We start from the raw sequence: 22838 nt of genomic DNA, 5'->3' as shown, positions 1-22838 counted from the left end.
AGCCGGGGGAGGAGGACGAGCGGATACGAAACGGAATGCAAATGAACCGCGTACCTGAGGAGGAATGCGGCGGATGAGCAAATGGGAGTGTGGTCGTGGCCCCCCGAGCCGCTGCGGCGGCGGCGGCGGTGGCGGTCCTTGCGAGGGGAGAGACCTCTGAGGCGCGGGCGCGGTGGAAACCCTATCGCGAGACCGCGGCTTCCAGAGGAAGCCTGCTTCGCCCGGCTTTTGGTTTCATGTGACGCGCGCGGCTTCTGTGCGAAGCGCGGCCGTGAGAAGCTGCCCAGAATCTGGGCGTTTGGCCGTGGCTTCTGCTTCTGGCGGCCAGAAGCCGCCCAGAATCTTAACCAAACAGGCACCATGTCGTCTTTCTCCGCTATATAGGCGCACACACCCAAAGACACAAAAACCCTAGCCTCCACCCCATCCGGCAGCAGCCAAACCCTACATAGGCGCCGCCGCAGGCGGCCCCCCCGCATCGTCGCCAAAGATGCAGATCTTTGTGAAGACTCTGACGGGGAAGACCATCACTTTGGAGGTGGAGTCCTCGGACACCATCGACAATGTGAAGGCCAAGATCCAGGACAAGGAGGGCATCCCCCCGGACCAGCAGCGGCTCATCTTCGCCGGCAAGCAGCTCGAGGACGGTCGCACCCTCGCCGACTACAACATCCAGAAGGAGTCCACACTCCACCTGGTGCTCCGCCTCCGCGGCGGCGCCAAGAAGCGTAAGAAGAAGACGTACACCAAGCCCAAGAAGATCAAACACAAGCACAAGAAGGTTAAGCTCTCCGTGCTGCAGTTCTATAAGGTGGACGACACCACTAGCAAGGTGACCCGCCTCCGCAAGGAGTGCCCCAACACAGAGTGCGGCGCGGGCGTCTTCATGGCCAACCACTTCGACCGCCACTACTGCGGCAAGTGCGGCCTCACCTATGTCTACAACCAGAAGGCGTAATTGCTTGCCCCGATTTGCTTTATCCGCCTACCCTATCGAACATCCAGCTGTTGGTTACTCGAATTGTATCTCATGTAGATCTGTCTGAGGTTGAAACTTAAATGGAGCAGTAGTATCTGTCATATTGGTACCCCTGTTACTGAATTGATGTGATGCTGAGTTTAATTTTGTTTTCATATCTATCCTTACAGGCCATTGCACTCTTTGCCCGTTTCACCATGATTTTTTGATTCATAGGTCGATTATAGTAGTATTGCGTAATTGGATTGATTTATGTTTGCTTGATTATTTTAGTTGCCACTAATGTCTTGAGATAGGTAACCATTATACTTGGTATGCTACGTACTTGTTGATGTAATTTTGATGTGGATTTATTAACGAGTAACTAATAAAATAATAATGTGCATTCATTGAGTTACATAGAATTGCTTGTTTTGTCTGTATATTGTTATCTTATCGTGCAAATCTGTGATCTTAGTACCCCGCCTAATATTCTTGCTATTTTTGTTGCAGTCATGTAATGCAAGATGTTCTTTGCGATTGTTCTCTGCTGTTGCTGGATCATTTTTTTTGCTTATTTGTGACTGCAGTATTGTTTTTATCTTTGTTATCTCAATACCCCCTCATAATGTTTTGCCTGCTTTGTCTGTATTATTTCTGGTTCGTTATTGTGTGATGATTGTGCTGCACCCATAGATTGAATGGATTTCTTGTTTTGATTATACGTATTGAATATAGATATGGTATTATGATCGATTGATTTGTTTGTAGTACAATTATTTATTTGGGGTTTGGTTTGGTTGGGTCCTGTGATGGTGATGTCTGCAATTACTTTTACAGTGTGATTGTATTCTTTAGCCTGTTTATGTCATGTTAATGTACCTCCGTGCTAGTATTAACCCTTGCTGCCAGTGCTATTTGCTGCTGCAGCTACTATTACATACTAGTATATTGGTTTAATAAAATTAGAATTTGCCTCGGTTGTAGTCAAGCATAATGAACAAGAACAACGGAAGAAATAGTCAAGATTTATGTGTCCCCCGTCTGTAGACCCTTGAATGAGCGTCAGTCTTTTGCATTTAGGCCTAATTTGGGAGTCATAAACCCAGGGGAGCTTTTTGGAACCAAGGTATCACCAAGATTGGGCTTCTGAAATCGGTATCCCGAACACCAGAATTAGAATTTTAGTATTATAATCCGTTCAACTTTGGTTTTTTGCTATCGGAGTCAGATTTAGCCGATGTACAGCTACTAGATAGTGTTGTTATGTCAGTCCGTTTCTTAGAACGGATCGAGCTCCTTCTTCCGTCGCTCCTCTCTCGGTGCTGGAGCTCCACGCTCTTCTCTGCCCGAGCTCCCTCCCGACGGTGAGCCGGTCTCGTTCCTTACCGGCGGTGCTCCCATCCTTCTCTTCCCCACGCCTCGTCAGGTAGGTGTTCCCTTATTCTCCATTACAGGTGGCGCTCCCATCATTCTTCGGTGCTCCCATCATTCTTCTCCATTTCCATCCTCCCATCTGTCTAAAGTCCAGTCTAAAATCCGAAGAAAACAGAGAAGAAAACAGTAGCGTCGCCATCCTCCCACACGTAACAGACATCCTCCCATATTGTGAGCAAACTCTCCTCCACGATAACCATTCCCATACTATTTATCAAACGAATTGATCACTCTCAGGCTGGTACTGCAATGGACACTCCCGACAGCAATGGAGATGTTGAGCACAATGCGACAAATGCAAATTGGTTCCTCACCATTGAATATGTTGAGCACTTGTTGATTGAGGCACCAGCCGCGCCTGAGGATATCAGTGCACCCCCTCCCATTAATGTTGTAGACCAAGGTCATTGAGGCTAAATCAGACTCCGATAGCAAAAAAACCGAAGTTGAACGGATTATAATACTAAAATTCCAATTCCGATGTTCGGGATATCTATTTTTAGAAGCCCAGTCTTGTTATACCTTGGTTCCAAAAAGCTCGGGGTGGAGGGAATGGGAATCTAGCCCCTCCAATCTCCTCCAAATTTCTCGCTCCCAAACTAGTCTTTAGTGAGCAGTCTACATTTTTTCCCCTATACTACTCTGAAAGTGTTGGATGCCTGAATTGCACCCTCCGAAAGACGTTGAAGGGCTATGTGAAACGATTACAAACTGCTTTTTCTCACGGGAGAAAAACAATCGATACAATATCAGACTGGTTTCACTTGTTTTTATGATATACTCTCCGTCCCAAAATAGTGTTTGTTTTAGAGTGTTAATGGATCCATACAATATTTGATGTATGTGTTTTATATATGTGTCTACATGCATTGTTATTGTCGGAGAGGAAGTTCTCCGGCCGGGTGGCGGAATGCATCCGCCCTAAATCCTAAGATGAGGAAGGGGCCTAAGCGTTTTGCCTGTTGCTAGATGGACGATAAACACAAGAACACGCACAGGTTTAGAGTGGTTCGGGCCGCCGGAGCGTAATACCTTACTCTACTGTGTGCTGTATTGAGCTTGAGAGCTTGTATGAACTTGTGTCTGAGAGTCTAAGTGAGCGTGTGTGAGCCTGTGTCCCCCTTGTAACGTAGTGTGTCCTCCCTTTTATAGTCCAAGGGGGGCACGTATAAGGGTGCTGAGCCCCGACATATGGGCCTAGGAACATACGGATGTAATACTTGGAGCAACTAATGCTAGTCGCCAGTGCAATCTTTCTGCATCCTGGTTTCCACGGTCTGCGTAGCATTGGCGTGCAGCGGAAGCTTCCCTGGCAACGTACGAGTGATGATGAACACAGTGCACGCGGCAGCATGGGCGTACCGCCTGCCAGAGGAATAGACAGGCATGCCGCCTGCCATCGGAATGGACAGGTCTCATTAAATGCTGAGGTGACACACTTCTTGCCAGTAGAGTGGACAGGTCGCTGCCTGACAGCAGAGTGAGCAGGCCTCATTAAATGCCGAGGCGGCACATCGCTTGTCAGACGGTGCGCCTTATCCGCAATAAATGCAGGGGCCGCGCAACCCGGAGGCCATACGTCAGGCTCCGCCCGCCGGCTTACGTCACGCGCGGTAGGCCACGTGGCAGCATCGGGTCTCCGCCTGGGTGGGGAGCAGTAGCGTTATGCGGACAGGTCCGCACCAGGCTGGGTCTGGACACGTGTCGACACCGGACCCCTGCCTGAGCAAGGCCTGAGTATTCTCTGCCCCAGAGTCCCGGGATCCGGCTGTGGGTAGTCCGAACCCCACTCGGGGGGGGGGAGTCTGGGACCTGTCCCTGGGGTCCGGGACGCGCTCGTGGGGGTCCTGGACCTTGCCCGGAGGTCCGGTGTACATGTACAGGGGTCCGACACTTTTCCCATGGGGGTCTGGACCCACTGTTGACATCTTGGAGTATATCTTCTCTGGCCACGTGGCGACCCCGGAGCCGCCCACGTGGTGGAGTAGAGTGCTGTTCACAACGCGACTAGAGGTTGCCGCGCGGGTATAGCGTCTTCACACTGTAGTAAGGGGTACCCCTGTTTCAGGGTACCGACAGTGGCCCCCGGCCCACCTTGGGGGAGGATGCGAGCCTGCAGGTGGGGCCAAAACTTGCATCTTACGTTAGCATGGCATGACCGGTGACTGGGGCGCCACCTCAGCGCGCGCCGCATTTACTCGGCGCGCACGCGCTGTCAGTCTGCCATCGGTCACATCAACTGTCACGTCTGTCATTGCTACCGGCTTGACCCGTGGCTCCCATACTTGATGGTTTCGCCGGTCCACGCGCGAGGCACCTCGATACCGCTGCGTTAGTTTTTTAAAAAATTCACCTTCTCTGTCTTCTGCGGCTGACTCGAGGGGGTGTAGTACTGGCCCGAGCGGCGGTACGACTTCTCTGCACCCAGAAACTGGCGCTCAAGGAGGATGACTCGTGGGTCCGGGACCCCGTGCCAGAGACTGGGCAGTTGGTTGTGAAAGGGAAATAGGCTCAAACCTTTTCCTAAATGATTTTGGTGGTTGAATTGCCCAACACAAATAATTGGACTAACTAGTTTGCTCTAGATTATATGCTCTACAGGTGCCAAAGGTTCATCTACAACTATACTAAATCGACTGTCCGGAATACAGTAGATTATTCCGGACAGGAGAAGCTTTTTGGAAAAACAGGCCAAGCGCGGACCGTCCGGGCCCTTGCGGCGGACCGTCCGCAACACCAGGATGACCCTCGGACAGAACCAATACAAAAATCCAAGTCTGCACTACGGACCGTCCGGAGGAAAAGCGCGGACCATCTGAGACCTCGCGCGGACCGTCCGGCCTCAGGCGCGGACCGTCCGGTAGGCAAGGAACCGAAAAACCCAAAGGTGACGGTTTCGGAAAAATGAATTATAGCGGCCTCACGGACCGTCCGGGGTGCACGACCGGACCGTCCGCGACTGGCTTCATCTGACATCTGACGACGCATTAAATGCAATATAGCCGTTGATATAGCCGTTACTGCTGACCGTTGCGTTTTCAGCCGTTGATCTACAGGGGCGGACCGTCCGGACCAGGCAGGCGGACCGTCCGCGCTCAGCAGAATGGAGCAACGGCTAGGAAGTGGTTGGTGGCTATAAATACAACCCCAACCACCTCCATTCACTTCACCCAAGCATTCCAACCTTCAACATTCAATACAAGAGCTAGCAATTCATTCCAAGACACATTCAAAGCTTCCAATCTCTCCAAGTTTCACAATTGAGAAAAGAGATCATTAGTGATTAGTGACTTAAGAGAGAAAGTGATCCGTGTGTTATTTGTCGCTCTTGTCGCTTGGCTTTTGCAATCGTGCTTTCTTTCGATCTTCATTGCGATCAAACTCACTTGTAATTGAGGCAAGAGACACCAATCTTGTGGTGGTCCTTGTGGGAACTTTGTGTTCCAAGTGATTGAGAAGAAAAGCTCACTCGGTCCGAGGGACCGTTTGAGAGAGGGTAAGGGTTGAAAGAGACCCGGCCTTTGTGGCCTCCTCAACGGGGAGTAGGTTTGAGAGAACCGAACCTCGGTAAAACAAATCCGCTTGTCTCACTTCATTATTCGCTTGCGATTTGTTTAACACCCTCTCTCGCGGACTCTATTATATTTCTAACGCTAACCCGGCTTGTAGTTGTGATTATTTTTGAGAATTTCAGTTTCGCCCTATTCACCCCCCCTCTAGGCGACTTTCAATTGGTATCAAAGCCACGGTGCTTCATTAGAGCCTAACCGCTCGAAGTGATGTCGGGAGATCACACCAAGAGGGAGATGGAGACCGGCGATAAGCCCACTACGAGCCAAGGGAGCACTTCATCGGAAGAGTCCCGCACCAAGAGGAAGGAGAAGAAGAAGGACTCCTCCAAACGGAAGGAGAAAAGATCTTCTTCTTCACACCACAAAGAGAAGAAGGAGAAATCTTCTTCCCACAAGTCGCATCGGAAAGGCGACAAGCACAAGAGGATGAGGAAGGTGGTCTACTACGAGACCGACACTTCATCAACATCGACCTCCGACTCCGATGCGCCATCTGTAACTTCTAAGCGCCAAGAGCGCAAGAAGTTTAGTAAGATCCCCTTACACTATCCTCGTACATCTAGACATACTCCATTACTTTCCGTTCCATTAGGCAAACCGCCAACCTTTGATGGCGAAGATTATGCTAGGTGGAGTGATTTAATGAAATTTCATCTAACCTCACTCCACAAAAGTATATGGAATGTTGTTGAGTTTGGAGCACAGGTACCATCTATAGGGGATGAAGACTATGATACGGACGAAGTGGCCCAAATCGAGCACTTCAACTCCCAAGCTACAACCATACTCCTCGCCTCTCTAAGCAAGGAGGAATACAACAAGGTGCAAGGGTTGAAGAACGCAAAGGAAATTTGGGACCTATACTCAAGACCGCGCACGAGGGTGATGAACTCACCAAGATCACCAAGCGGGAAACGATCGAGGGGGAGCTCGGTCGCTTCCGTCTTCGCCAAGGGGAAGAGCCACAAGATATGTACAACCGGCTCAAAACCTTGGTGAACCAAGTGCGCAACCTCGGGAGCAAGAAATGGGATGACCACGAGGTGGTTAAGATTATTTTGAGATCACTTATTTTCCTTAACCCTACTCAAGTACAATTAATTCGTGGTAACCCAAGATATACACTAATGACTCCCGAGGAAGTAATCGGGAATTTTGTGAGCTTTGAATGTATGATTAAAGGCTCAAAGAAGATCAACGAGCTTGATGAACCCTCCACGTCCGAAGCACAACCGGTGGCATTTAAGGCGACGGAGGAGAAGAAGGAGGAATCTACACCGAGTAAACAACCAATTGACGCCTCCAAGCTCGACAATGAGGAGATGGCTTTAATCATCAAAAGCTTTCGCCAAATCCTCAAGCAACGGAGGGGGAAGGACTACAAACCCCGCTCCAAGAAAGTGTGCTACAAGTGTGGTAAGCCCGGTCATTTTATTGCAAAATGTCCTATATCTAGTGACAGTGACAGGGGCGACGACAAGAAAGGAAAAAGGAGAGAAAAGAAGTACTACAAGAAGAAGGGCGGCGATGCCCATGTTTGTCGGGAATGGGACTCCGATGAGAGCTCCACCGAGTCCTCCTCCGACGAGGACGCCGCCAACATCGCCGTCACCAAGGGACTCCTCTTCCCAAACGTCGGCCACAAGTGCCTCATGGCAAAGGACGGCAAAAGAAAGAAGGTTAAATCTAAATCCTCCACTAAATATGAGTCCTCTAGTGATGATAATGATAGTGATGAGGAAAATAATTTGCGTACCCTTTTTGCCGACCTAAACATGCAACAAAAAGAAAAATTAAATGAATTAATTAGTGCCATCCATGAGAAGGATGATCTCTTGGACTCCCAAGAGGACTTCCTAATCAAGGAAAATAAAAAGCATGTTAAGGTAAAAAATGCTTATGCTCTAGAGGTAGAAAAATGTGAAAAATTGTCCAGTGAGCTAAGCACTTGCCATGAGACCATTAACAACCTTAGAAATGAAAATGCTAGATTAATTACTAAGGTTGATTCCCATATTTGTAACGCTTCAATTCCCAATCTTAGAAATGATAATGATGATTTGCTTGCTAAGATTAAGGAATTGAATGATTCTCTTGCTAGCCTTAGAGTAGAAAATGAAAATTTGATCGCTAAGGCTAAGGATTTTGATGTTTGCAATGTTACTATTTCCGATCTTAGAGATAAAAATGATATACTACGTGCTAAGATTGTCGAACTTAATTCTTGCAAACCCTCTACATCTACCGTTGAGCATGTGTCTATTTGTGATAGATGTAGAGATATTGATATCAATGCTATTCATGATCACATGGCTTTAATTAAACAACAAAATGATCATATAGCATTATTAGATGCTAAAATTGCCGAGCATAACTTAGAAAATGAAAATTTTAAATTTGCTAGAAGTATGCTCTATAATGGGAGACGCCCTGGCATCAAGGATGGCATTGGCTTCCAAAGGGGAGACAATGCGAAACTTAATGCCCCTCCTAAGAACTTGTCTAACTTTGTTAAGGGCAAAGCTCCCATGCCTCAGGATAACGAGGGTTACATTCTGTATCCTGCCGGTTATCCCGAGAGCAAAATTAGGAGAACTCATTCTAGGAAGTCTCACTCTGGCCCTAACCATGCTTTTATGTATAAGGGTGAGACATCTAGCTCTAGGCAACCAACCCGTGCCAAGTTGCCTAGAAAGAAAACTCCTAATACATCAAATGATCATGCTATTTTATTTAAAACTTTTGATGCATCTTATGTGTTGACTAACAAATCCGGCAAGGTAGTTGCCAAGTTTGTTGGGGGCAAACACAAGGGCTCCAAGGCTTGTGTTTGGGTACCCAAAGTTCTTGTTTCTAATGCCAAAGGACCCAAAACCGTTTGGGTACCTAAAGTCAAGAACTAAAATTGTTTTGTAGGTTTATGCATCCGGGGGCTCAAGTTGGATACTCGACAGCGGGTGCACAAACCACATGACAGGGGAGAAGAAGATGTTCTCCTCATATGAGAAAAACCAAGATCCCCAACGAGCTATCACATTTGGGGATGGAAACCAAGGATTGGTCAAAGGTTTGGGTAAAATAGCTATATCTCCTGACCATTCCATTTCAAATGTTTTTCTTGTAGATTCTTTAGACTACAATTTGCTTTCCGTATCCCAGTTATGTCAAATGGGCTACAACTGTCTCTTTACCGATGTAGGTGTCACTGTCTTTAGAAGAAGTGATGATTCAATAGCATTTAAGGGAGTGTTAGAGGGTCAGCTATACTTGGTAGATTTTGATAGAGCTGAACTCGACACTTGTTTGATTGCTAAGACTAACATGGGTTGGCTCTGGCACCGCCGACTAGCCCATGTTGGAATGAAGAATCTTCATAAGCTTCTAAAGGGAGAGCACATTTTAGGACTAACAAATGTTCATTTTGAGAAAGACAGGATTTGTAGTGCATGCCAAGCAGGAAAGCAAGTTGGGTCCCATCATCCACACAAGAACATCATGACAAGTGACAGGCCACTGGAGCTCCTACACATGGATTTATTCGGCCCGATCGCTTACATAAGCATCGGCGGGAGTAAGTACTGTCTAGTTATTGTGGATGATTATTCTCGCTTCACTTGGGTGTTCTTTTTGCAGGAAAAAGCTCATACCCAAGAGACCTTAAAGGGATTCTTGAGACAAGCTCAAAATGAGTTCGACTTGAGGATCAAGAAAATTAGAAGCGACAACGGGACGGAGTTCAAAAACTCTCAAATTGAAGGCTTTCTTGAGGAGGAGGCATCAAGCATGAGTTCTCTTCTCCCTACACGCCACAACAAAATGGTGTAGTGGAGAGGAAGAATCGAACTCTATTGGACATGGCAAGAACCATGCTTGATGAGTACAAGACTTCGGATCGGTTTTGGGCCGAGGCGGTCAACACCGCTTGCTACGCCATCAACCGGTTATATCTACACCGAATTCTCAAGAAGACATCATACGAACTCCTAACCGGTAAAAAGCCCAATATTTCATATTTTAGAGTCTTTGGTAGCAAATGCTTTATACTTGTTAAAAGAGGTAGAAGATCTAAATTTGCTCCTAAGACTGTAGAAGGCTTTTTACTAGGATATGATTCAAACACAAGGGCATATAGAGTCTTTAACAAGTCCTCCGGACAAGTTGAAGTTTCTTGTGACGTTGTGTTTGATGAGACTAACGGCTCTCAAGTAGAGCAAGTTGATCTTGATGAGATAGGTGATGAAGAGGCTCCATGCATCGCGCTAAGGAACATGTCCATTGGGGATGTGTGTCCTAAGGAATCCGAAGAGCCTCCAAATGCACAAGATCAACCGTCCTCCTCCACGCAAGCATCTCTACCAACTCAAAATGAGGACGAGGCTCAAGTTGATGAAGGAGAAGATCAAAGTAATGAGCCACCTCAAGATGACGGCAATGATCAAGGGGGAGATGCAAATGATCAAGACAAGGAGGATGAAGAAACAAGGCCGCCACACCCAAGAGTCCACCAAGCAATCCAACGAGATCACACCGTCGACACCATCCTCGGTGTAATACCTAACTTTGGAAAATAAGAGAAAGAAATAAATCTTCATGTGTGGTACCCTTTTCATTCATGATAATTATTAGTAAGCATAGATAAAGTGGATAAATCCATAATAAAATGTGCATCATGCTGGATTTTTTTTGTGCATTTTGTGACAACATAAAATAAGGTGAAAGGAAATATATCAAATTCTCTAAAGGGGAATTCAAGAATTTGAGCAAGAGAAGAAAGAATACTAAACAAAGATAAAGACAACAAATATAAAGAAATTAGTTAAACCTTACTATTTGGGTTCAACTTGTACATTTAAAAATGAATATAAGTTCACAGATTAAAATTGAATTCAAATTTGAATTCTAGAATTTAGAAAAGAGAAGAAAATAAATATTATGTGGATAAAAATAGGTAAATAAAAATATATTATTCCTACACTAGAGTTTGAATTTGTATAATTGACTCAAGAGTGAAACTCATGAAAGGATTCAAATTCGAATTTGGGATTTAAAATAGAAAGAAGACAAAATAGGGAAAAAAAGAAAATAAAAAAAAAGAAAACGGCGCCTGGGCCTAATCTTCCGATTTCGGCCCACCTCGTACACCCCGCTGCGCCTTCCCTCCGCCTGCTGGGCTAAAAGGGAACCCCGCCGACCCACTTGCACTTCTTTTCTTTTTTTTTAGACTAGTGCACTGGCGGGCGGGCCCTGCTGCTCAGCTGCGTGCATCCTCCCTGCCTATCACCGCCAGGTGGGCCCGTGCTCGCTGGTCGTCCTCTTCGTTCGTCGTTGACAAAGCTCAACAAACCTGGAGAAAATCCCACGCAAGATTCTCGCTAACGAAACCATCTCACCTCGGGCCTATTAATGCTTGGACCTCCATCGCTTCTCCTCGTCATCGGCCGCCAGATTTGCTCCCAACCGCATACCGCGCCTCTGCTCCTTCACTGACCCATGTCGGGATCTATCACCGGAGCCATGGTTGGCTTCGCCTCGTGCTTTCGGTTCACGCCGACATAACCTGGAGAGTGTGTGATGCGGCTGCAACTAGCCCTCTGGCCTTGTGCGGTGGCCAAGAGAACCGCTGGCGCTCGGGGATGTTGGCCATGGCGTCGGCATGGGGGCTAGATTGCCAACGCGGGCACCGCTGGGTACGGGCGTGTGCCTCATCTCTGCATCCTGGACGCGAGCGATTATGGTGGTGCACCAGCCCATGTGAGATCTTCTCCTTGCGCCAATTCTACCCCTGGTCTCCTAGCGGCCCGTCAATTCTTCATCGGAGCTGTAACCCCACCACCGTTCCGCCTTCACCGTGGCCGGGGGATTCCGCGTTGCCGGGCTTGGTAAGAATTGCCTCCATAGCTTTGTCTTTGTCTCTATTGCACGTAGCACCATGCGGGGTTGTAGTTGGGGGGGGCTCTGTGGCGTCGTATTGGTCACCGGACATTTGCGCCGCGAGGGGGAGAGCAGGGAGGCGTCCCTCGTTCGGTCGTGAGGTAGGAGATGAACCTCGGTCGTCTGTTTTAGGATGAATGGTTAGGATTTGGTGAAGTCTGCCTGTTCAGCCAGGGTGAATGGTGGCCGTCGTTTCGTTATCGAACGATCGCATATAGATCTTAGAAATCTAAAAATCTAGGCCCTCCGGGTTGAATCCAACGACCGAGACTTCATATCGGCTTGGTCTAATCTGCACCCTAGCTTGATAATCCAACGGCCAGAATCTCTCCGTACCCCTTCGGCTAGGCCATTTTGCATAAGAGACCCTTTAGACTTCATGAATCAACCCGCTGTCCATATAAGATTCGTCTGAGTCTTAGGGAAAAGTGCGCCAGAGCCCCTGAGTTCTTCAGATATTGACGCCCAGTCCTGAGCTCATGAAAATCAAATAAATAAATTCAGAAATGGATTTTTAATATAAAAACAATTCCTAGAACCTATTTAATCCATAGAAAACCCATTTTTAGTCAAAATCACTCCATTCCAATTTCTAAAATTTTGTAATAATATTCTCTATCATTTAGTATCTCTGTTTTGGCATAAAAACAGTAAGAACATTAATTTAACATTTAATCCTATTTTAATCACATTAAACCTTAGGAAATTCATAACTTGAATTCTATAACTCCAAATTTAGTGATTCCAGTTCCTATGATTTCATTTTAATGTGTAGATTTTTACTGTATATTTTATTTACATGTTTGGTGCAATGTTAATTTTTGCTATACTATGTATGTATTGTGTTGATGCGAGTAGACGAGCAAGCCACTGTGGGATCTGAGGTTCAGCAAGTAGAGGTAGCTGAGCAGGAACTCATTGAAGGCAAGTTGTGCCCTTGATCACTTACTTTTCCCAGCCATGTTCTTATTAATTTTAATGATCTGCATAGGTTAATTTTGATGGGAGCCTTTATGTTACCCTAGTTTTGATTATCTCTATACCTTGTTCACCCCTGAAATATTTTTGGGTAGTACTTGCTATTGCTTTATGTGGATTGGGTATGGAGATATACTACTCATGATTATTCTGTCATTATCTTGTTATTATTATTGTTCATGTTAAGATCATTAAATTAATGGGAACATGGAGCGACCACCCGGGAAAACAGTGCTACCACAAGGGTTTAATGGGACGCCCTTGGCTGATTAACTAGGAAAGCTAGTGGAGGGCTACCTTACCCGAAAGGGGCAAGGGCAGTAGGGGAGTGGTCAGTGTAGGGAGGTCCTTGTTTGATTTTGCTGCGATGGCGGTCAGGCAAGAACCCTGCACTGGAGCTTCCTATAAACTGTAGCGGGTAGTCTGAAGCTAGTGGAACTTTGTAAAGGCCTCGTAGTGTTACCCTGCCTCGCCTCCTCGGTAGAGGTGTATGGGATTGGCCATCTCTTGGCAGATGGGTAACATGACTTGTGGGTAAAGATGCGCAACCTCTGCAGAGTGTAAAACTAGTATACTAGCCGTGCTCACGGTCATGAGCGGCTCGGACCCTCACATGATTAAATATGGAACTTAAATTTAATTTGACATTTGCATCGCATTTGGGATTATTTTACTATTACTTTTCTTTATTATTAAGGTTTGGTATTTACTTACACTTAGTAATTGCTAATAAAATTTTGACCAACTTATAAAAGCAATGCTCAGCCTCAGCCTCTATTTTGTTGATCAGCCTTACACTTCATGAACTCCCACCTTTGGTGAGTTCATGCCACATTATTCCCCACGACTTGTTGAGCTATGAACGTATGTGAGCTCACTCTTGCTGTCTCACACCCCCCCACAGGAGAAGAACAGGTGGTCGAAGAGGAGCCGCCTAGCACTGAGGCATTCGATCTGATCTAGGTGGCGTTTCTCAGTTGACATTGGCGCCGACGATCCTTAGTTCGTTTTATGGTTATCCTTTATTTTGTAATAAGACTTCCGCTATGTAATAATTACTCTGATGTTTTATGACATTTATCTCTATACACTCTGTTATTATATATGTTGTCTTCTTGGCGCATGTATGAGATGCACCCGACTTTGTTCCTTAAATCCGGGTGTGACAGAAGTGGTATCAGAGGAAATGTTGACTGTAGGACGAAACCTAGATAGAAATGGATAGACCCTTACCTACTTATCTTATTCTAATTCTTTCTATACTTATCTTGATCCTGTCTCACCTTCTACTGTTCTACTCTGATCATTCTTATCTTTGCTACTCTAAGACAAGAAGGATTTCACACCTTGGAATCCTACACTTATGATCTTTTAAGAGATAGGGAGCCTAAGACAAAATTAAAATTATTTTCTCTATCAAAAATATTGGTTGATTGTTCTGATGATCAATGCCTGATTTGCTTCTTTGATTGATTGAAATAGTATAGACGGGCATCTTAGCATGTACCACCATAAGGTAATGTATTAGCTTTAGTGGATAACACCCTAATCTACTTAGCTAATGAATCCCCCGCAGTAACATTCCTCATAATTACTCGCCTTGTCTACAATTCTTCCTTTCTCACCCTGTATTTCTAACCCAAATGGGCTACCCCTATACTGTTAGAAGAGAGCAGTACAGACGTGATCCTTGGTATGTCATGGTTAAGAAAGGCAAAGGCAGTATATACACGGTGCTAAGGGAACCGTAGAACTCAACAGTCCAAAGGAGAAAGATTTGAAGTTAATATTGCAGTAACCTCCTCATCCATGCGTGCAATGTTCTTTATGCCTGAGGAGTTTGTTGGTGACAACATTCGGGTGGTTAGGGATTTTCCGGATGTCTTTCTATAGGAGTTACCAGGGATGCCACCTGATAGAGAAGTTGAGTTTGTTATTGATCTCTTACCTGGGACCACCCCTATTTCTAAACGGCTATACATGATGTCCTTAGAAGAATTAAAGGGACTTAAGAAGCAATTAGCGGAATTACAAGAGGTTGGGTGCATTCGTTCGAGTTCCTCACCTTGGATAGCACCGGTACTGTTTGTACAGAAGAAAGATGGTTCGCAACGGATGTGTGTGGACTATAGAGCACTTAATGATGTTACCATCAAGAATAAGTACCCGTTACCCTGCATTGAGGATTTATTTGATCAGATGAGAGATGCTAGGGTATTCTCGAAGATTGATCTCCGATCAGGATACCATCAAATGAAGATTAGGCCATCGGATATTCCTAAGACGGCTTTCTCAACTCGATATGGATTATATGAGTTTACTGTTATGTCATTTGGACTAACTAATGCAACAACCTATTTTATGGATCTGAAGAATAAGGTGTGCATGATTTGGACAGATTCGTCGTGGTTTTCATCGACGATATTTTTATTATTTCCAAGAGTGATAGTGATCATGAGGAACATCTGAGATTGGTGCTACAGAAGCTGCGAGATAATCAACTCTACGCTAAGTTCAGCAAGTGCGCGTTTTGGATTGACAAGGTGCCATTCCTTGGTCATATTATTTCTAATGGAGGAATAGCAGTGGATCCTGCTAGAGTGAAGGAGATTATGGAGTGGAGAGTGCCCACTACAGTTACGGAGATTCGGAGCTTCTTGGGGCTTGTAGGATATTATCGGAGATTTATTGAAGGATTCTCTAAGATTGCCAAGCCCATGACCTCACTTATGGAGAAGGGAAGAGAATTTAAGTGGGATGAGAAATGCCAAGAGAGCTTTGATCAATTGAAGGAGAGATTGATGTCACCGCCAGTATTGATTATGCCAGATCTGCATAAGGGATTTGACATTTATTATGATGCATGTGGCCAAGGACTGGGATGTGTGCTCATGCAAGAAGGACATGTGATTGCCTATGCATCTCGTCAGTTGCGGAAACATGAATTGAACTACCCCACTCATGACTTGGAATTGGCTGCCGTTGTGCATGCACTTAAGATTTGGAGACACTACATCATGGGAACTAAGTGCCAAGTATATACGGATCATAAGAGTTTGAAGTATATATTCACTCAGAAGGATCTCAACCTTAGGCAACGCCGTTGGTTGGAGCTCATTAAGGATTATGATTTGGAGATTCACTATCACCCAGGCAAGGCAAATTTGGTTGCAGATGCCTTGAGTCGGAAGGAGCATGTTCACTCCGCTTTCGTTGTCCAGTTACCTGATGAATTAGCAAAAGATTTTGAGAGGCTCAACCTGGGAATTGTTACACATGCGGAAGGAGTTACCATAGAATTGGAACCTAACTTGGAGCAAGAAATCCGCAAACGACAGATTGGTGATGCCAAAATCCAGGAGATCAAGGATCTGATAACAGAGGGTAGAGGCCCAGAGTTCACGGAGGATGAGCAAGGCACGATATGGTTCAAGAGTCGGATATGTGTTCCTGATATTGAAAGCCTTCGTGAGACTATTTTAAAGGAGGTCCATGACTTGGATTATTCTATTCATCCTGGTAGTACCGAGATGTATCAGGATTCGAAGCAGAAATACTGGTGGAATGGATTGAAAAGAGATGTGGCTGCACATGTGACTATGTGCAATGTGTGTCAAAGAGTTAAGGTCGAACACCAAAGACTAGTTGGACTATTGCACCCACTGAAGATACCCGAGTGGAAGTGGGAAGAGATTGGTATGGATTTCATTACTGGATTGCCTCGCACCCAGAAAGGATATGATGCTATATGGGTGATTGTGGATAGATTGACTAAAGTGGCTCACTTTATTCCTGTGAAGACTACTTATAAAGGTTCTCAGCTAGCAGAGTTGTATATGGCTCAGATTGTGTGTTTACACGGAGTACCCGATTAAGATTTTGGATACTTTGACTCGAGTTACAAGAAATAAGGTGATAAAGATGTGCAAAGTGCAATGGAGCCACCACGGTGAAGATGAAGCAACATAGGAAAGAGAAGAAGAGCTTCGTATAGATTTTCCCCACCTTTTCCCTAGATCTTCATAAATCCCGAGGACGAGATTTTTGTTAAGGGGGATAGGATTTGTAATACCCAACTTTGGAAAATAAGAGAAAGAAATAAATCTTCATGTGTGGTACCCTTTTCATTCATGATAATTATTAGTAAGCATAGATAAAGTGGATAAATCCATAATAAAATGTGCATCATGCTGGATTTTTTTTGTGCATTTTGTGACAACATAAAATAAGGTGAAAGGAAATATATCAAATTCTCTAAAGGGGAATTCAAGAATTTGAGCAAGAGAAGAAAGAATACTAAACAAAGATAAAGACAACAAATATAAAGAAATTAGTTAAACCTTACTATTTGGGTTCAACTTGTACATTTAAAAATGAATATAAGTTCACAGATTAAAATTGAATTCAAATTTGAATTCTAGAATTTAGAAAAGAGAAGAAAATAAATATTATGTGGATAAAAATAGGTAAATAAAAATATATTATTCCTACACTAGAGTTTGAATTTGTATAATTGACTCAAGAGTGAAACTCATGAAAGGATTCAAATTCGAATTTGGGATTTAAAATAGAAAGAAGACAAAATAGGGAAAAAAAGAAAATAAAAAAAAAGAAAACGGCGCCTGGGCCTAATCTTCCGATTTCGGCCCACCTCGTACACCCCGCTGCGCCTTCCCTCCGCCTGCTGGGCTAAAAGGGAACCCCGCCGGCCCACTTGCACTTCTTTTCTTTTTTTTAGACTAGTGCACTGGCGGGCGGGCCCTGCTGCTCAGCTGCGTGCATCCTCCCTGCCTATCACCTCCAGGTGGGCCCGTGCTCGCTGGTCGTCCTCTTCGTTCGTCGTTGACGAAGCTCAACAAACCTGGAGAAAATCCCGCGCAAGATTCTCGCTAACGAAACCATCTCACCTCGGGCCTATTAATGCTTGGACCTCCATCACTTCTCCTCGTCATCGGCCGCCAGATTTGCTCCCAACCGCATACCGCGCCTCTGCTCCTTCACTGACCCATGTCGGGATCTATCACCGGAGCCATGGTTGGCTTCGCCTCGTGCTTTCGGTTCACGCCGACATAACCTGGAGAGTGTGTGATGCGGCTGCAACTAGCCCTCTGGCCTTGTGCGGTGGCCAAGAGAACCGCTGGCGCTCGGGGATGTTGGCCATGGCGTCGGCATGGGGGCTAGATTGCCAACGCGGGCACCGCTGGGTACGGGCGTGTGCCTCATCTCTGCATCCTGGACGCGAGCGATTATGGTGGTGCACCAGCCCATGTGAGATCTTCTCCTTGCACCAATTCTACCCCTGGTCTCCTAGCGGCCCGTCAATTCTTCATCGGAGCTGTAACCCCACCACCGTTCCGCCTTCACCGTGGCCGGGGGATTCCGCGTTGCCGGGCTTGGTAAGAATTGCCTCCATAGCTTTGTCTTTGTCTCTATTGCACGTAGCACCATGCGGGGTTGTAGTTGGGGGGGGGGGGCTCTGTGGCGTCGTATTGGTCACCGGACATTTGCGCCGCGAGGGGGAGAGCAGGGAGGCGTCCCTCGTTCGGTCGTGAGGTAGGAGATGAACCTCGGTCGTCTGTTTTAGGATGAATGGTTAGGATTTGGTGAAGTCTGCCTGTTCAGCCAGGGTGAATGGTGGCCGTCGTTTCGTTATCGAACGATCGCATATAGATCTTAGAAATCTAAAAATCTAGGCCCTCCGGGTTGAATCCAACGACCGAGACTTCATATCGGCTTGGTCTAATCTGCACCCTAGCTTGATAATCCAACGGCCAGAATCTCTCTGTACCCCTTCGGCTAGGCCATTTTGCATAAGAGACCCTTTAGACTTCATGAATCAACCCGCTGTCCATATAAGATTCGTCTGAGTCTTAGGGAAAAGTGCGCCGGAGCCCCTGAGTTCTTCAGATATTGACGCCCAGTCCTGAGCTCATGAAAATCAAATAAATAAATTCAGAAATGGATTTTTAATATAAAAACAATTCCTAGAACCTATTTAATCCATAGAAAACCCATTTTTAGTCAAAATCACTCCATTCCAATTTCTAAAATTTTGTAATAATATTCTCTATCATTTAGTATCTCTGTTTTGGCATAAAAACAGTAAGAACATTAATTTAACATTTAATCCTATTTTAATCACATTAAACCTTAGGAAATTCATAACTTGAATTCTATAACTCCAAATTTAGTGATTCCAGTTCCTATGATTTCATTTTAATGTGTAGATTTTTACTGTATATTTTATTTACATGTTTGGTGCAATGTTAATTTTTGCTATACTATGTATGTATTGTGTTGATGCGAGTAGACGAGCAAGCCACTGTGGGATCTGAGGTTCAGCAAGTAGAGGTAGCTGAGCAGGAACTCATTGAAGGCAAGTTGTGCCCTTGATCACTTACTTTTCCCAGCCATGTTCTTATTAATTTTAATGATCTGCATAGGTTAATTTTGATGGGAGCCTTTATGTTACCCTAGTTTTGATTATCTCTATACCTTGTTCACCCCTGAAATATTTTTGGGTAGTACTTGCTATTGCTTTATGTGGATTGGGTATGGAGATATACTACTCATGATTATTCTGTCATTATCTTGTTATTATTATTGTTCATGTTAAGATCATTAAATTAATGGGAACATGGAGCGACCACCCGGGAAAACAGTGCTACCACAAGGGTTTAATGGGACGCCCTTGGCTGATTAACTAGGAAAGCTAGTGGAGGGCTACCTTACCCGAAAGGGGCAAGGGCAGTAGGGGAGTGGTCAGTGTAGGGAGGTCCTTGTTTGATTTTGCTGCGATGGCGGTCAGGCAAGAACCCTGCACTGGAGCTTCCTATAAACTGTAGCGGGTAGTCTGAAGCTAGTGGAACTTTGTAAAGGCCTCGTAGTGTTACCCTGCCTCGCCTCCTCGGTAGAGGTGTATGGGATTGGCCATCTCTTGGCAGATGGGTAACATGACTTGTGGGTAAAGATGCGCAACCTCTGCAGAGTGTAAAACTAGTATACTAGCCGTGCTCACGGTCATGAGCGGCTCGGACCCTCACATGATTAAATATGGAACTTAAATTTAATTTGACATTTGCATCGCATTTAGGATTATTTTACTATTACTTTTCTTTATTATTAAGGTTTGGTATTTACTTACACTTAGTAATTGCTAATAAAATTTTGACCAACTTATAAAAGCAATGCTCAGCCTCAGCCTCTATTTTGTTGATCAGCCTTACACTTCATGAACTCCCACCTTTGGTGAGTTCATGCCACATTATTCCCCACGACTTGTTGAGCTATGAACGTATGTGAGCTCACTCTTGCTGTCTCACACCCCCCCCACAGGAGAAGAACAGGTGGTCGAAGAGGAGCCGCCTAGCACTGAGGCATTCGATCTGATCTAGGTGGCGTTTCTCAGTTGACATTGGCGCCGACGATCCTTAGTTCGTTTTATGGTTATCCTTTATTTTGTAATAAGACTTCCGCTATGTAATAATTACTCTGATGTTTTATGACATTTATCTCTATACACTCTGTTATTATATATGTTGTCTTCTTGGCGCATGTATGAGATGCACCCGGCTTTGTTCCTTAAATCCGGGTGTGACACTCGGCGACATTCATAAGGGGGTAACCACTAGATCTCGTGTTGCTCATTTTTGTGAACATTACTCCTTTGTTTCCTCTGTTGAGCCACACAGGATAGAGGAAGCACTTCAAGATTCGGATTGGGTGGTGGCGATGCATGAGGAGCTCAACAATTTCACTAGGAATGAGGTATGGCATTTAGTTCCACGTCCTAACCAAAATGTTGTAGGAACCAAATGGGTGTTCTGCAACAAGCAAGACGAGCATGGTGTGGTGACAAGGAACAAAGCCCGACTTGTGGCCAAGGGATACTCCCAAGTTGAAGGTTTGGATTTCGGTGAAACCTATGCACCCGTAGCTAGGCTTGAGTCAATTCGCATATTATTGGCCTATGCTACTTACCATGGCTTTAAGCTTTATCAAATGGACGTGAAAAGTGCCTTCCTCAATGGACCAATCAAGGAAGAGGTCTATGTTGAGCAACCTCCCGGCTTTGAAGATAATGAGTACCCTAATCATGTCTATAAGCTCTCTAAGGCACTTTATGGGCTCAAGCAAGCCCCAAGAGCATGGTATGAATGCCTTAGAGATTTCCTTATCACTAATGGCTTCAAAGTCGGAAAGGCCGATCCTACTTTATTCACTAAAACTCTTGAAAATGACTTGTTTGTATGCCAAATTTATGTTGATGATATTATATTTGGGTCTACTAACGAGTCTACTTGTGAAGAGTTTAGTAGGATCATGACACAAAAATTCGAGATGTCTATGATGGGGGAGTTGAAGTACTTCTTAGGATTTCAAGTGAAGCAACTCCAAGAGGGCACCTTCATCGGCCAAACAAAGTATACTCAAGACATTCTAAACAAGTTTGGGATGAAGGACGCCAAACCCATCAAGACACCCATGGGAACCAATGGGCATCTCGACCTTGACACGGGAGGTAAATCCGTAGATCAAAAGGTATACCGGTCGATGATAGGATCTTTACTCTATCTTTGTGCATCTCGACCGGACATTATGCTTTCCGTATGCATGTGTTCAAGATTCCAAGCCGACCCTAAGGAAGCTCACCTTACGGCCGTAAAACGAATCTTGAGATATTTGGCGTATACTCCTAAGTTTGGGCTTTGGTACCCTCGGGGATCCACATTTGATTTACTTGGTTATTCCGATGCCGATTGGGCGGGTTGTAAAATTAATAGAAAGAGCACATCGGGGACTTGCCAGTTCTTGGGAAGATCCTTGGTGTCTTGGGCTTCAAAGAAGCAAAATTCCGTAGCTCTTTCAACCGCCGAAGCCGAGTACATTGCCGCAGGACATTGTTGCACGCAACTACTTTGGATGAGGCAAACCCTGCGGGACTATGGTTACAAATTAACCAAGGTTCCTCTTCTATGTGATAATGAGAGTGCAATCCGCATGGCGGATAATCCCGTTGAGCATAGCCGCACTAAACACATAGCCATTCGGTATCATTTTCTTAGGGATCACCAACAAAAGGGGGATATCGAGATTGCATACATTAATACTAAAGATCAATTAGCCGATATCTTTACCAAGCCTCTTGATGAACAAACTTTTAACAAACTTAGGCATGAGCTAAATATTCTTGATTCTAGGAACTTCTTCTGTTAATTTGCACACATAGCTCATTTATATACCTTTGATCATGTCTCTTTCACATACTATGACTAATGTGTTTTCAAGTCTATTTCAAACCAAGTCATAGGTGTATTGAAAGGGAATTGGAGTCTTCGGCGAAGACAAAGGCTTCCACTCCGTAACTCATCCTTCGCCGTCACTCCAAGCAACTCTCCATCTTTGGGGGAGAAAAGGACTCCGTTTTTGGTATAATCTTCACTCGTTTATTTATGACCAAAGGGGGAGAGAGAAATTCTAAGAGCTCTACTAACTCCGTTTTTGGCGATTCATGCCAAAGGGGGAGAAAGTATTAGCCCAAAGCAAAAGGACCGCACCACCACCTAATTTTTTTTAAAAAAAAGAGTTTTTCAATTGGTATGATTCTCAATTGATAAATTTCAAATTGGTATTTTATTGTGTTCAAAAGGGGGAGAAAATAGTATTTTCAAAACATCACAAAACCCTCTTGAACACTAAGAGAAGGATTTTATTAAGGGGGAGTTTTGTTTAGTCAAAGGAAAAGCATTTGAAACAGGGGGAGAAATTTCAAATCTTGAAAATGCTTCTCAAAATCTTATTCGTTTATTCTTTGACTGTTTTGCAAAACACTTTGAAAAGAATTTCCAAAAGAGTTTGCAAAAACAAAACCATTGGTGCAAGCATGGTCTAAAACATTAAATGTAAATTGGTCTAATTCCAAGTAACCTTTGCACTTACCTTATGCAAACTAGTTCAATTCT

General features: G+C 44.9%; 1 protein-coding gene across 1 annotated transcript; it reads left to right on the top strand.

Annotated features, from left to right (window-relative positions):
* Positions 1-380: 380 nt before the first annotated feature.
* On the top strand, positions 381-1134 carry LOC100284333 (ubiquitin-40S ribosomal protein S27a). Its single transcript, NM_001157228.2, has one exon. The coding sequence runs from the start codon at positions 491-493 to the stop codon at positions 956-958; it is 468 nt and encodes a 155-aa protein (NP_001150700.1). The 5' UTR covers positions 381-490; the 3' UTR covers positions 959-1134.
* Positions 1135-22838: the final 21704 nt, after the last annotated feature.

Source organism: Zea mays, chromosome 1 (genome assembly GCF_902167145.1).
Source record: "Zea mays cultivar B73 chromosome 1, Zm-B73-REFERENCE-NAM-5.0, whole genome shotgun sequence".
In the NCBI taxonomy this organism is placed as follows: Eukaryota; Viridiplantae; Streptophyta; class Magnoliopsida; order Poales; family Poaceae; genus Zea; species Zea mays.
Note: the sequence above shows the minus strand (reverse complement) of the source record. Positions and strands in the feature narration are given on the sequence as shown.